The sequence below is a fragment of the Schistocerca piceifrons genome, chromosome 7 (assembly GCF_021461385.2).
Source record: "Schistocerca piceifrons isolate TAMUIC-IGC-003096 chromosome 7, iqSchPice1.1, whole genome shotgun sequence".
NCBI lineage: Eukaryota > Metazoa > Arthropoda > Insecta > Orthoptera > Acrididae > Schistocerca > Schistocerca piceifrons.
The window spans coordinates 25,072,465-25,088,642 of record NC_060144.1 but is presented as its reverse complement, the minus strand read 5'-3'; the positions used below and the strand labels follow the sequence as shown (position 1 = coordinate 25,088,642).

Here is a 16,178-nt window from a genome sequence, read left to right as displayed (position 1 = left end):
CTTCTGCCGTACTCAATAAGACAAAAAGCTTTCTGTTGAGCGGTCGCCATCTTAGCATCAACTGACGCTGATGCCTAGTCAACAGCGCCTCAAGCGAACAAATGTACAACTAAATAAAACTTTATAGCTCCCTTAATTCGCCGAAAGATAGTGCTTAGCTCTGCCTTTCGTCGTTGCAGAGTTTTAAATTCCTATAGTTGTGGTATTCTTTTTGAATCACCCTGTATAGCTCCAAAATAATCACATCATACTCTCTGATGATAACTTAAAACTGAATATTAAAAATCTGAAACGGAAATGAAAGCCAAAAAGCTTGAGAAAACTTTGTTGCATAAAAAACAATACATTGCCGGTGCAGGGCGTGCACGAACTGACCTCTCGATTGTGTCTCATAAATATTAGATGGGATTCATAACGGGCGATATGGGTGGCTAAATCATTCACTCAGTTGTCCACCATGTTCTTCAGGCCCATCGCTAACAACTGTCACGCGGTCATAAAAGTTCCATCGTTGTTTGGGAACATAAAGTCCATAAATGGCTGCAAATGGTTTCCGAGTAGCCGAACGTAACCATTTGCAGTCGACTATCGGTTGAGTTGGACTAGAGGCTCCAGTCCATTACATACAAACACAGCCTACACCATTATGGAGCCACCACCAGCTTGCACAGTGCCTTTTTTTGTCATCAGTCTTCTGACTGGTTTGATGCGGCCAACCATGAATTCCTCTCCTGTGCCAACCTTTCCATCTCAGAGTAGCACTTGTAACTACGTCCTTAATTATTTGCTGCATGTATTCCAATCTCTGTCTTCCTCTACAGATTTTGCCCTCTACAGCTCCCTCTAGTACCATGGAAGTCATTCCATGATGCATTAACAGATGTCCTATCATCCTGTTCCTTCTCCTTGTCAGTATTTCCACGTACCCCTTTCCTCTTCGATTCAGCGCAGAATCTCCTCATTCCTAATCTTATCAGTCCACCTATTTTTCAACATTCGGCTGTAGCACCACTACTCAAATGCTTCGATTCTGTTCTTTTCCGGTTTTCTCACAGTCCATATTTCACTACCGTACAACGCTGTGCTCCAAACGTACATTCTCAGAAATTTCTTCCTCAAATTAAGGCCTGTGTTTGATACTAGTAGACTTCTTTTGACCATGAATGCCCTATTTGCCAGTGCTGGTCTGCTTTTAATGCCCTCCTTGCTCCGTCAGCCAAGCAGGGCTCTGGGTGGACGTCTGTTCCCTAGCTGCTGGTGGGACGGCCATGGAGCCTCTTAACTCTTCAAAAACTGATCCCAGTGGATTGGGTGGGCCACTGGTGAGCACTGTTAAACTGTGAAGGTACCTCTTCTGAGCATACTCCTCAAAAATGCAGAATCTCTTATAGTAACAGGGTATAGGTGTGTCACTATGTTTTTGTGATAGATAAAAGAGCCGAGGGAACCTTTGCTAAGGTAAAATGCTTTTTTATTCCAGTCTCTGATCACAAATGAATTCCTTAGACGATGACCGGTTTCAGTCTGTTATGACCATCCTCAGATCTTTTTTACACCATGTCCTAAAGTGATACGGCCATAATGGCCCCATTCTACATCCAGAAAGGTTTAGATTGTATTAAAAGTAGTTTGAAGACATTTAAACGGCTACATAATGGCACATTGTTGAATGAAACGGCTGGTCAATTATAGAGACTTCTACAAGCAGCTGCATTGGGTGACTACCCTATTGCTGTTGAATTGTATAAAGCTTTAAATTCCAGCCGCAGTGTGGTAACGTGTGAAGTCGTCATGGATGAGGACATCAGCGTTTCACAACCGTAATGGGCAGACGACAGTGTTATGGAAGTTCAAAATCTGAAGAATTGAGTGGATGGGCAGTTTAAACCAACACTTACATTCATTCTGACTTTCAATACGCAAGACCTGCCCAGGCACATTAAGGCAGGTTTCTTACGATTACCGGTTCGCCTTTTTTTTCCAAATCCCATGCGATGCTTCAAGTGTGAAAGGTTCGGTCATACAACCGTTGCGTGTAATGGTCGTGTTAGCTGAGGGAACGGTGGTCAAGCGGCTCATGAACTAGGTGTGGAATGTTCATCTCCATCAGTGAGTGTTATTTGCTCTAATTCACGTCCAGTCTGGAGTAGAGAGTGTCCCTACTATAAGGAAGAAAAGAAAATTCAAGAACTTAAAGTTAGACGTCGCGTGTCATATGCCGAAGCAAAGAAGCTGTTTAAATCAATGCAGAGTACAATACGTTATCTGAATCACCGTGTACGTTGACAACTGAAGTCACCGTATTTAGCGTCGCCCTGCAGTTCAGCAAAGCCGCAGACAATCATTGCTAGAGATCTGTGTAGTGGATAAGAAGCCTGAACCCAGATTCGTAGACGGGTAGACTGCTCGAGTACCCCCTCTCGGTCTCCCCCCTTCCCCCCACTAACCCTCCAGCAATGACTGAGGTCGCCACACAGTAGAGATGGGTAGTTCACGAACGAACGGAACGGTTCACCAAGATGAACGAAAGGACCGAGGAACGAATTCGAAGAAACTATCGGTTCATAGTTCACTTCGGCCGCGGCGGTCTACTTATACTTCCCGGGAACGAGGAGCGATCGGTTCATAGTTCACTTCGGTCGCGGTGGTCTACTTATAGTTCCTGGGAACGAGGAACGATCGGTTCATAGTTCACTAGTTCACTTCTGTCGCGGCGGTCACTTCCGCAGTTCTCGTTCCAGCCTCGGTCGCGTGCTCGTCTCAGTCTCGGTCTCCCTCGGCCGCACTCGTCGTTCTTCGCATGACCACCTGTCTCAGTTCCACTGCCGACTGCTCCTAGTTAGTTCAGTATCCAGTTGTTCGTTTCGGTCACTGCGATCGTCTATTTTACATGTGTTCCAAACTGTTCTTGCACTTGTTTCTGGCTATTCAGCGTCCACAACCGGTAATCAAAAAGTATTTTATAATTAGGTAAATTACATAAAAATTACGTAGTATGTAATAGGTACGTCTTTTCAGGTAACAAAAGGGCATATTACGTCACTTCATTATATCGATGAACAGCAGAAGACATACTTATAACAAGGCAAGTTTTTTTTGTTATTCATATATTTTTTGGTTTCATTGACTTGTTTTAGCAGCTAACTTTCAATAATTTGCTTAATTTTTAGTGTAAGAAAACTCGTATAAAACGATTTTCGTGTATCTCTCATATACAAAACATTACATTTAGGAAGGCTCTAATTATTTTTAAGTTGGGTTGTTTCCAATTTGCATTACCTGGTAGTTTGGTTTCTTTGAAAAAAAAAGTGGGTTGTGGATCATTTTGGTTCAGTAGGAAATGCGGTGCATCTCCATTTGAAAAGACACAGATTGCCATAAAATCGTATTTACTTATTATCTCAAAAATATTTGTTCAGACGGAGCTTTCAAACCAAAAGCTTTATTACTGCGAACTTAATTATTATTATTATTATTATTATTGCTGCATTAACTTTAATAACAGCCACCAACAGGTTTACACGACTACATGAGCTGTAGCCCATGCGCGTCGCGTGAGATTTTCATGTTCTCTTCTCCAGCTCTCTACACATCGTCATCGATTGTATCGCAATTGTTTCTTGCATTAGCTTGTGATTTCTTCACCGCCTAATTATTACATGTTTGTCTGTTTGTTGTATCTGATCGTAAAGGGCAACACATCGCCCGTAATTGGCGAGCAGTCTGTACGCGGGGCCGGTTTTCCGTGCGTCACCCTATATTATTTTCCCTGCGATCAGCCACACAAGTCTACGGTTGGCTAAACGAGAGGTTCTGCAGAATCACAGAAAGTACTGCTAAAAGTGTATAAGTATTCTGTAATGAATAAAATATACTCCAGGGGGGAGGTAAGTGCCCCTTCTTGGTGCCTTCCATCCCTCAGTCACCTACACTACTAGTTTTCAGTTTTTCATAAGAACCATATACCAAGCACAAATGAACGGTGAACGAGTAAAAATGAACGGTTCCCAAAAAAGAACGATCAGCAGTGAACTAGTTCCCAAGGATGAACGAGTTTGCCCATCTATAGCACACAGGGAGCGCAGAGGCCCCCGCTCCCCGCTGTTGCCGCTGGGACGCTCACCCGCTCGGCCTCCCGGAAGACCCTGATGAGGTTCCTGCCGGCCAGCTTCTGCAGGTCTGCCTCGGTCCAGCCGCCGCGCGCCATCAGCTCGGCCAGCAGATGCGGGTAGCGCGACGAGTCCTCCAGGCCCAGCGGCGTGCTGCAACATCGCATGCACCCCTCTGTAGTGTCTGCTGCCAGTAAAGCCCACACTTGATCTATCATTTAGTGATGCTGATGGCAGCTGTTCAAAAGCAATAGACTCATTCGGTCGCACTTTTACATAATATTTGAATTAGTCATTTACTCTTTTGAGTGAAGCCAGTATGTGGAAGCAAGCGAATGAAAACATTCGACATAGCCCACTACAGTTTTGCTTACTGACTGCGCTTTTCATACTTTCATTCTGTCAGTTGAACCATGCACTTGCTCTTTCAACTGAGACCACTCTTTACTGAAACTTCCTGGCAGATTAAAACTGAGTGCCCGCGAAAGGCAAAGGTCCCGAGTTCGAGTCTTGGTCTGGCACACAGTTTTAATCTGCCAGGAAACTTCATATCAGCGCACACTCCGCTGTAAAGTGAAAATTTCATTCTAGATACACCCCCCGGCTGTGGCTAAGCCATGTCTCCGCAATATCCTTTCTTCCAGGAGTGCTAGTTCTGCAAGGTTCGCAGGAGAGCTTCTGTGAAGTCTGGAAGGTAGGAGACGAGGTACTGGCGTAAGTACAGCTGCAAGGACGGGGCGCGAGTCGTGCTTGGGTAGCTCAGTCAGTAGAGCACTTGCCCGCGAAAGGCAAATGTCCCGAGTTCGAATCTCGATCCAGCACACAGTTTTAATCTGCCAGGAAGTTTCATATCAGCGCACACTCCGCTGTAGAGTGAAAATATCATTCTACCACTCTTTAGTGTTTTAGCTGACTCAGATTAGATTAGATTAGATTCAGTTTTCGTTCCATAGACCCAAAAAATTGGATGATTCTCGCGGGTGTGGAACGTGTCAGAAAATATAGCATAAAAACATAAAACATTTGAATATAATACATACTACCATGATCATTTGTCAGGAGATTGTCGAAATACGTGAATACAATGCGGTAAACTGGAACATCTAATATTTAGAGAATTAACTTGCTGTCAGAATGAAGCACTGTTATGCACTATTAATAAATTTATGATACACAAAATACCTAATCTTGACTGTTGTGACCAAGTGCTGCCAAAACTGAAATCTAACAGATATGTTTACTTAAGCTGTCTTAACAGTCTCTGTAAAGATATTCATCTATGGAGTAGAAGGAGTTGGCTATCAAAAAGTCTTTCAAACTCTGTTTAAACCGTGCTTTATCGAAAACCAAGTTTTTAGTGGTTGCTAGCAATTTATTGAAAATGTGTGTTCCTGAATATTGGATCCCTTTTTGGACAAAGGTAATTGATTTTAAGTCTTTATGTAGATTGTTCTTGTTCCTACTTTTGATACTATGTATTGAGTTATTGGTTGGGAACTGAGATGTATTACTTGCAACAAATTTCATTAAGGAATGAATATACTGAGAAGCTATGGTTGAAATACAGGTTTCTACATGATGTTCTTGAATTTACACCACAAGTGATTCTCATCACACGCTTTTGTACATTAAAAACTTTTGCTCGGTTTGATGAGTTGCCCCAGAATAGGATCCCATATGACACAATAGAATGAAAGTAAGAAAAGTATGCAAGTTTTTCTATATTTATATCTCCTACATCTGGCATTATTCTCATGGCAAATACAGACTTGTTTAGGCGCTTTACCAATTCTGTGGTATGCCCTTCCCAACTGAATGTATTATCGAGTTGTAATCCCAGAAATTTAACACTGTCAATTTAACACTGTCAACCTCTTCGATCTGCATGTCTTCATATGTTACACACATGCTGGAACGGTCTCTTACAGTTTCTGAACTGCATGTAGTGGGTCTTCCCAAAGTTTAATGACAGTGAATTAGCTTTAAATCACTTATTAATGTCAGTGAAAATTTGATTAGCAGCTGTTTCTAAATCTGTACTTGACTTGCTACTTATTTCAATGATTGTATCATCTACAAACAAAAGAAACTTAGCATCTGTCAATGTAACAGGCGAGAGGTCATTAACGCACACAAGAAAAAGCAATGGACCCAAGATGGAACTTTGAGTAACACCACATGTAATTAATTACCAGTCAGATGAAGTCTGACTGCTTACTGCGCAGGTATTTCACAATGACACTCTTTGTTTCCTGTTATATAGGTAAGACTCAAACCATTTTGCAGCATTTCTTGTGACACCATAACAATTTACTTAAGAGAATGCTGTGGTTGACACAGTCAAAGGCTTTTGAAAGGCCACAGAAAATGCCAGCTCCCTCTAATTTCTTATCTAATGAATTAAGTACCTTCTCATTGAAAGTTTAAATAGCTTTCTCTATATCAGAACCCTCAGCTACCCTTCATCTTCCTGAATAAAACCAGACTGTATTACTTTCGTTAGTTGAAGTAAAACAGAAGTATATAACCACTGTAAACATGTCTTGAGAAGGCAACAGCACCCCCAGAGACATATGAAGACATCTCAGAGAATAAGCCAAAGTTAAAATAAACAATATATATTTCAGCCAGAACATTATGACCACCGACCTGGGACATCTATCCAAGCGACAGCACTGTCACCTGGAGAAAAATGGCTGCTAGTCAGACAAACCCGCGGTGCATGCAGAATAAGTGAGCGTGCTGTCAGTGTGTACACTGGGAGAGGCACGTGCGATCTAACTGATTTTGACCGAGAGCAGATTCTGATGGACCGGAGGCTCGACACGAGCATTTCGGAAACTGCACGGCTTGTTGTGTGTTCGAGGAGTGCCGTGGTGAGTATCTTCAACATGTGGCGAAACCAAGGTGAAACCACTTGCAGACATCGTGGGGACGGATGGCCACCCCTCATTACAGATCTCCGACATCGTAGGTTGGGCAGATACAGGACAGGTGAAACTAATATCACACTTTGATGTTGGGCACTGAACACTCCTAACTATGGGCCTCAGCAGCTGACGACCCATGCATGTGGCGATGTTAACACCACGATATGAAGTGCAAATCCCCATCTGAGGTTCGAGTCCTCCCTCGGGCATGGGTATGTGTGTCGTCCTTAGCGTAAGTTAAAGTTAGATTAAATAGTGTGTAAGCTTGGGTACCGATGGCGACAGCAGTTTGGTCCCGTAAGACCTTAGCACAAATTTCCGATTTGAAGTGCAAATCGGGAAGTACACTGCGATAAGCGACTTTGGCAAAGGGCAGATTATTATTACGCAGAGCCTGTGAACATCTCGAAAGCGGCGAATCTGATCGAATGTTCACGTGCTACTGTCGTGATACATCTACAGAAATAGATGGAAGGACAGTGAAATTGCTAAATGGTTGTACGTCGAGGACTCTTCACAGAACGTGGCATTCGCAAGATGGTATGCTCTGTAAAGTAGGACAGATGGTGATCTGTGGCATCTCTGTCGCAGGATCGCAGTGCTGATGCACGCGCAAGTGTTCCGGAACACTCTGTTCATTGTTGAACATGGAGCTCCACCACTCCAACCTGTTCATATGTTGACCAAACGACATCGTCAGTTACGATGTCAGTTGGCATGGGACCATCGGTATTCGACCGTCGATCAATGGAAACGTGCCGCATCATCGAACGTCTCAACGACCGCCGTCATCGAGCCGAACGACGGCTCGAAACGTGCAGCGCGCCACGGACGCAGGCCGGTGGGAGCAGTATCACGCTGTGGGAGACACTCTCCTGCGCTTGCATGGGTCCTGTGGTAGTAATCTAAGAATAGCTGACAGTTGCGAACCACCTGCATTGCTTCATGCCTCATGCCTCCTCGACGGCGCTGTCATCTTTCAGCAGTATAATTGTCTGTGTTTCGGAGCCATAACCGTGCGACAGTAGTTTGAGGAGCACTATAGTAAGCACACGTTGATGTATAGGCGGACAAATTCGCCTGACGTGAATCCTATGGACTCTATCTGGGTCGCTATCGGCCGCCATCACCAACTACGCAAATCAGCGGCCCGTTATCTACGCGAATTACGTGACGTGTGCGCAGACATCTAATGGAACAAACCTCCACAAAACTACTAACAAACTGCCGGATCCCTGATACACAGAGTCAGTGATGTGTTTCGCTCCAAAGAGGCACAAGAAAGCTACTAAGCAGGTGCTCATAATGTTTTGGCTCATCAGTGTAAATGATTAGAGCTGCAGTTCTGTGTTACAGGTAGAACGGCTACAAGAGTGCATTGGCGTGGTCCGTGTCTAAGGTTGTCACCAGACCTTCTGTCCACCCCGATAGCTCAGCGCTCAGCGTGACGGATTGCCGTCCTACGGGCCCGGGTTCGATTCCCGGCTGGGCCGGGGATTCTCTCCGCTCAGGGACTGGGTCTTGTGTTGTCTTTATTATCATTTCATCCGCATCCGGCTCGCAGGTCGCCCAATGTGGCGTCAAATGTAATGAGACCTGCACCAAGGCGGCCGGACCTGCCCCGTAAGGGGCCTCTCGGCCAATGACGCCAAACGCTCATTTCCATTTACCAGACCTTCTAGGGCATATAAGGGAAGCGAAAAGCTTCAGATGCCGGGTGATCACTGTGAAGGACGCGGAGAGGCCTCATATTCACTCGAGACTGAATTTCAGCTCTCGACAGAGCTCGAAAGGGGGCTCATTCTGGGTCTGTATCTGGTCAGCTGGTCTAATCTTGCAGTACTCAGGTTTGTGGGACATTCGAACGTGACAGTGGACTGATGACAGTGGACTGATGACGGGCTGCGTGGGAACACGAGAGCAGGTATACTTGTCGTGGAGCTTCGGGTCAACCACATCTGACCAAAAGTACGACAGCATCGCCATAATGCCCGCCAAGTACATCGAAACCCCTAGACATCTCCACCTGCCATCGCAGAGCAAATAATGGGATTCCTGTTTCTCCCGCACCATAGTGCGGAAACTAGGAGCAGTCTTACTAGGGAATTACCGTCCACGCGTAGGCTGCCGTATCAAAATAGCAAAACTGGCTTCCTTTTGAGTGCTGCCATGAACAGGACGCATGGAATGCTGACGAAGAGCATCGCATTTTGTTCAGCGATGAATTACGATTCTCCGATATCCCAGATAACGAACTTCAGCGAGAATGACGGCGACCTGGGGATACGACCCATCCTGGCATACTTTTGGGGGGTTTAAAGCGATGATGCTCCTGGCGGCATGGTGTGCGGAGCCATCAGGTAAAACATTCGGTCACGGCTGGTAGATACTGAAGGACGTCTAATGGCACAGGACCACATCGAGGACATTCTGGGTTCTCATGTGTTACCCCTCAAGTAATTTTTCAGTGACATAGTGCTTGTACACACGTGTGTCTGCGTGAACCCGACAGAACAGGTGTGAGAGCAGTTCGGACGTCAACTCCAGCACAGTACGAGAATAAAGTCCGCTCCCGGTATCTGAGTAGTCAGCGCGAAAGAATGTCAATCCCATGTGCCCGGGTTCGATTCCCGGCTGAGTCGGAGATTTTCTCCGCTCAGGGACTGGGTATTGCGTTGTCGTAATCATCATCATATAATTCCTATCGACGCGCAAGTCACCGAGATGGCATCAAATCGATAGACTTGCACCCGGCGAACGATCCACCCGACGGGAGGCCCTAGTCACACGACCACTGCTACTACCAAAATACAGAATATCAACGACCAGCTACAAATGTCGTTGGTCAGCTTGCATCTGGGGAGAGTGCAATGGCTGTATGATCCCATCCCCAACCGCATAAGTGCATGCATCCAGGACAGAGGGGGTGCAACGTCACAGTAATAAGTGGGCTCTTGCTGCCAAGTTCTTTCTAAATTAGACTCGACTCCGTAGCCACTGAAATAGCGGCACACACCGTCTCTCAGCCCGTGAAGTGACATCTAGTTTCCTCCTACCCTTGTGAATGTTTCATATTTGTTGTCAGATAGTGAACAATAAATAGCATTATAACCCACTAGTAAGTCATTGCGCAATTAGCTGTAATGTGATTCCTCGATTTATAATCTTAAGTATTGGTACAACTGGAAGTAACTTGGTTTTGAAGAAGCGTGAACTCACATGTTGATTCCATCGTAGCCAGCTCCGAGGCCCACGTGGTCGATCCCCGCCACCGACCGAATGTGCTCGATGTGCGCTGTGGACACGACAGGTATAAAACAAATTGTGACGAATTCTGTAGCGCTACCGTAAGTCGGACAAACTGCTTGTAAAAAGACAGCAAGTTAGTCCTCAATAAATGAAAAAGGAAATTATTCACTTGCCCAACAATTTGTTCCTTAGCGAATAAATACATATGCTTATTACATTTATTTTTATTAGACAATGGCACATGAGACTTTTATAGTAATACAGCACCGTGATGTCTGCACTGTAAATAATACCACAGAATACGACCATGTGAAGAAAATTGTTACGAAATTAATATTCAGATCGCTGAAGGAGCACTGTTTTCAGGTTGGCTGCAAGCTCCGGAGAGACAATTGTAAGAGGCGCAGCCTACGAACTGAAAGCCTGCTTATGTACGAGGGCAGTTCAATAAGTAATGCAACACATTTTTTTCTCGGCCAATTTTGGTTGAAAAAACCGGAAATTTCTTGTGGAATATTTTCAAACATTCCCGCTTCGTCTCGTATAGTTTCATTCACTTCCAACAGGTGGCAGCGCTGTACGGAGCTGTTAAAATGGCGTCTGTAACGAATGTGCGTTGCAAGCAACGGGCAGTGATCGAGTTTCTTTTGGCGGAAAACCAGGGCATCTCAGATATTCATAGGCGCTTGCAGAATGTCTACGGTGATCTGGCAGTGGACAAAAGCACGGTGAGTCGTTGGGCAAAGCGTATGTCATCATCGCCGCAAGGTCAAGCAAGACTGACTGATCTCCCGCGTGCGGGCCGGCCGTGCACAGCTGTGACTCCTGCAATGGCGGAGCGTGCGAACACACTCGTTCGAGATGATCGACGGATCACCATCAAACAACTCAGTGCTCAACTTGACATCTCTGTTGGTAGTGCTGTCACAATTGTTCACCAGTTGGGATATTCAAAGGTTTGTTCCCGCTGGGTCCCTCGTTGTCTAACCGAACACCATAAAGAGCAAAGGAGAACCATCTGTGCGGAATTGCTTGCTCGTCTTGTGGCTGAGGGTGACAATTTCTTGTCAAAGATTGTTACAGGCGATGAAACATGGGTTCACCACTTCGAACCTGAAACAAAACGGCTATCAATGGAGTGGCGCCACACCCACTCCCCTACCAAGAAAAAGTTTAAAGCCATACCCTCAGCCGGTAAAGTCATGGTTACAGTCTTCTGGGACGCTGAAGGGGTTATTCTGTTCGATGTCCTTCCCCATGGTCAAACGATCAACTCTGAAGTGTATTGTGCTACTCTTCAGAAATTGAAGAAACGACTTCAGCGTGTTCGTAGGCACAAAAATCTGAACGAACTTTTCCTTCTTCATGACAACGCAAGACCTCACACAAGTCTGCGCACCCGAGAGGAGCTCACAAAACTTCAGTGGACTGTTCTTCCTCATGCACCCTACAGCCCCGATCTCGCACCGTCGGATTTCCATATGTTTGGCCCAATGAAGGACGCAATCCGTGGGAGGCACTACGCGGATGATGAAGAAGTTATTGATGCAGTACGACGTTGGCTCCGACATTGACCAGTGGAATGGTACCGTGCAGACATACAGGCCCTCATTTCAAGGTGGCGTAAGGCCGTAGCATTGAATGGAGATTACGTTGAAAAATAGTGTTGTGTAGCTAAAAGATTGGGGAATAACCTGGTGTATTTCAATGCTGAATAAAACAGCCCCTGTTTCAGAAAAAAAATGTGTTGCATTACTTATTGAATTGTCCTCGTAAAATAATGAAGTTCAAGTTCTGTGGTAGTTTATTGCTGACGGTCTTTCTGTTTTCCAAACGTGATGTAGCACTATATTTTATAAAAAAGAAAATTAAAAATAAAATGCCTATTATCGTCAACATCAGCGGACATGTTAATATGGCGTAATTAATAAGCGGGACACTTATATGTAATTAATTCCCGAATGGATGTTTGCCGCTCACGATCTGTTTTCAGAGGAAATAGTTGCCTGCAGGGAAGCACTTAACACCATCATCGATGTTGTTGGGGGGGGGGGGGGGGGGGGTTGGGTTGTTTTAGGAAGGAGACCAGACAGCAAGATCATCGGTCTCATCGGATTAGGGAAGGATGAGGAAGGAAGTCGGCCGTGCCCTTTCAAAGGAACCATCCCGGCATTTGGCTGGAGCGATTTAGGGAAATCACGGAAAACCTAAATCAGGATGGCCGGACGCGGGATTGAACCGTCGTCCTCATCGATGTTGTGGTGACGAATCTTGTAATGCATTCTGTGCTCCAATTAGTGCCATACTGCAGGAACATATGTGGTGTATAATGACAGGTAGCGCATCTGAGAACTATCAGTATGTGTGATGCAATACTAGAACAAGAGACTATGGTTTGGTAAAACAAATATACTGCGGGCTCATAACCAATTGAAACGATAGCTATTATTTATACGTAGATTTATCTGAGACATCTGTAAGATAATCAGTTTTATTACTACAATTTAATCGTGTTGCAAGTAATGTAATTACTGTAATATTTGTTTTACCAAACCATAGTCTCTTGTTCTAGTACTGCATCACACATACTGCTGGTTCTCGTTTATCTGATTGCATCAGCAGTTGTACTGTTTACTTTTGTTTACAGTTTGTAAACCAGAGAGAAGATAGCAAATAAATAAAAGTAAAAGAAATTCTCTTCAACTTCCGGAGACAACAATTGCTACGAAGGGGTCGCTGACCTTATTTGACCATACTCTTCGTAATTGTCGTCTTGCCAGGACTAACGTACGTCGTCCTACATTACCTATTGTTGCTTGCCACCCATCATACATGTTTCGAAACTGAATATGTGATCGAACGCGGAACCTTGAATTTCGCTGGTAATGTTCCTGCCGACTGAGCTATCCAAACACAATTCACGATCTACATCTACATCTATATGGATACTCTGCAAATCACACTTAAGCGCCTGGCAGAGATTACATCAAACCACCTTCACAATAACTCTCTTTTATTCCGCTCCCGAACAGCGCGCGGGAAAAAACAAGAAACTATATCTTTCCGGGCGAGCTCTGATTTTCCTTATTTTTATTATGAAGAGTGTTTCTCCCTGTGTATGTCGGCGTCAACAAAATATTTTCACATTCAGAGGAGAAAATTGGTGATCGCAATTTCGTGAGAAGATTCCGCCGCAATGCAAAACGCCTTTGTTTTGGTGTCCACTCCAAATTCCGTGTTATGTCCGTGACACTCCTTCCCTATTTCGCGATAATACAAAACGTGCTGCTCGTATTTGAACTTTCTCGAAGTACTCCATTAATCTCATCTGGTAAGGATCCCACATTGTGCGTATTACTCCAAAAGAGGACGGACAAGCGTAGTGTAGGCAGTTTCTTCAGTAGATCTGTTACATTTTCTAAGAGTTCTGCCCATAAAACAGTCTTTGGTTTGCTTTGCCCACAACATTTCCTAAGTGTTCTTTCTAATTTAAATTGTTCGTAATTGTAGTTCGTAGGTATTTATTTGAATTTAAGGCGTTTAAATTTGATTGATGTACAGTGTAAACGTAGTTTAGCGGACTGCTTTTAGTATTCGTGTGGATGACCTCACATTTCCTCTTTCCTACTTTCAAAAGTTCACAAAATATCTCCTCTATAACTTTCGGGACTAGCACACCTGGAACAAAGGATGTAGTGGAGAAAAACTATAGTCACGAACTGGGTGTTTCTGGTCCCGAAAGGTATTCAGCTGAGGTTCTGTGAAGCTTGGAAAGTAGCAGAGAGGTGTTGGTGGGATTAAAGATGTGAGGGTGAGTTGCAATGGACTGCTCAGTTGGTAAGAACACTGCAAGCGATGAACAAGGTTTAGTGTTCGAGGCCCAGACGACACACTGTTTGAATTTCTCGAGAAATTTCAGAACAGCACAAACTCTGCTGTAGGGTGAAATAGTTATCCTTGAATATTACGCATTGCCACCGTCCTACGCACTTGCTACACCTAACCTTAAAAAAATGTTCAAATGTGTGTGAAATCTTATGCGACCAAACTGCTAGGATCATCAGTCCCTAAGCTTACACACTGCTTAACCTAAACTATCCTAAGGACAAACACACACACCCATGGCCGAGGGAGGACTCGAACCTCCGCCGGGACCAGCCGCAAAGTACATGACTGCAGCGCCCTACACCGCTCGGCTAATCCCGCGCGGCACATATCCACACTGCAAGCATTTGCACTCAGAGGAAGTAAGGGATTTCTCCTATTTCTCCCTCACTTTCCTTATTTTGCGGACTATAATACGCTACGAACCGTAAAATGCACATTACCTTTCAAGCAGTTTTTTTAAATAAATTTTTGCCATTATTATTACTATACTGAAGTCGAACAGACCTTTAAAATCTCTGAAATTCGTCATCAGAATTTTCGTCTTTTTCTTCTTCCTCTTCGTCGTCATCGTTGTCCTCTTCGTATGTAATATAGTCCTCGCTGCCATCGACAGTGTTACAAATCCAGCACTTCTTGAAATATTTGACAATAACGTCTTCTGTCACTCTAAATCACGACTGTTTTATTCACTGACACACTTGTTTGACTGCAGGTCGTTTTAAAGCTCCCTTCGGCGCGAATTCATGTTAGGTTTCATCCATCATCCATTTGTTCCATTTCTCTCTCATATACACTTTAAACGGTTTATTTATAGACGTATCAAGAGGTTGCTATTGTGAAGTAAGTCTTCCCATAAGAACAGTAAGCTCTGTATTTCCCCGTCTCAATTTTTCTGTCACAGAATTTTTCAAATGATTACAAAACTGATCTAGCACAAGAAAAACTTCAATAAAGCTCCTTTCCTTCTCTCCCACTTTCTGTTAATCCATAATTGAATGCCAGTCTCATCCACACAACCCCTGTCATGTACATAAACAACATCGTCTGGCCATGTTTCAGAAGATTTTGGCATTGTTTTGCCCTTGAAAATGATCGTCGGATTGAGTTTAGTACCGTCTGCACAACACGAAAGGATATCAGTGTAGTGCATTCATTCATGTCCAATCGTTTTTATTGTTACAGTTTTAGCACCTTTCATGGCAATAGCTCTGTTACTAGGCGCATAAAATGTCAGAGGAGGCTGAAATGGCTCTGAGCACTATGGGACTTAACTTTTGAGGTCATCAGTCCCCTAGAACTTTGAAGTACTTAAACCGAACTAACCTAAGGACATCACACACATCCAGGCCCAAGGTAGGATTAGAACCTGCGACCGTAGCGGTCGCGTGGTTCCAGACTGTAGCGCCTAGAACCGCTCGGCCACCCCTGCCGGCAAATGTCAGAGGAGTTTCATCCATATTCACTATCTGACATAATTCTTTCAATGTTGAATAGTGAAGCAGTGGAAAGATAATAGTTTCTCTTCATATTTTTGCGGCATTTTCTGAGACATTTTGTTTCTGGTTCGCATGCTAAGTCCATGAAACTTCATAAACCTGTAGCACCAATCAGTTATAAACTTAAAGTCTGTTAAGTTCCACAACAGCGCTAGCTTACGAGCGTGTATTTGAATCACTTTTGTATTAGTTCCAATGTCTTTTCGCAGTAGCCTTGAATCCATGTCAGTATGTCATCTTCTGGTTTTGGCCATTTTGCATTCAGTTCTCTATTTGCACATTTAGTCTTCCTCTTTTCCATTTCTTTCTTGCTAGCCCGCCAGTCAAAAACGTTTTTTTTTCTGCTGGTGGAAGCTGAAATGACGCTAGTTGCTCTGTTTCCATGTTCTGCATACGCTATTACTTTCATTTTGTAGCCCGTATATGAACACCTTTAATTTTTTTCAATACGAAACTAGCTAACTAAAATATAGTACTGTTACCAATAATACAAATCACATTCAAGT

General features: G+C 44.1%; 1 protein-coding gene across 1 annotated transcript in view; it reads right to left on the bottom strand.

Annotated features, from left to right (window-relative positions):
• Nucleotides 1–16,178, bottom strand: part of LOC124805402 (dipeptidase 1-like) — a 224,904-nt gene that overhangs the window by 17,203 nt on the left and 191,523 nt on the right. The window contains exons 8-9 of the mRNA XM_047265964.1: nucleotides 10,259–10,334; nucleotides 4,124–4,262 (exon numbers count right to left, since the gene is read on the bottom strand). Coding sequence (XP_047121920.1) covers nucleotides 4,124–4,262; nucleotides 10,259–10,334 — 215 coding nt within the window. The remainder of the gene's footprint in view (nucleotides 1–4,123; nucleotides 4,263–10,258; nucleotides 10,335–16,178) is intronic.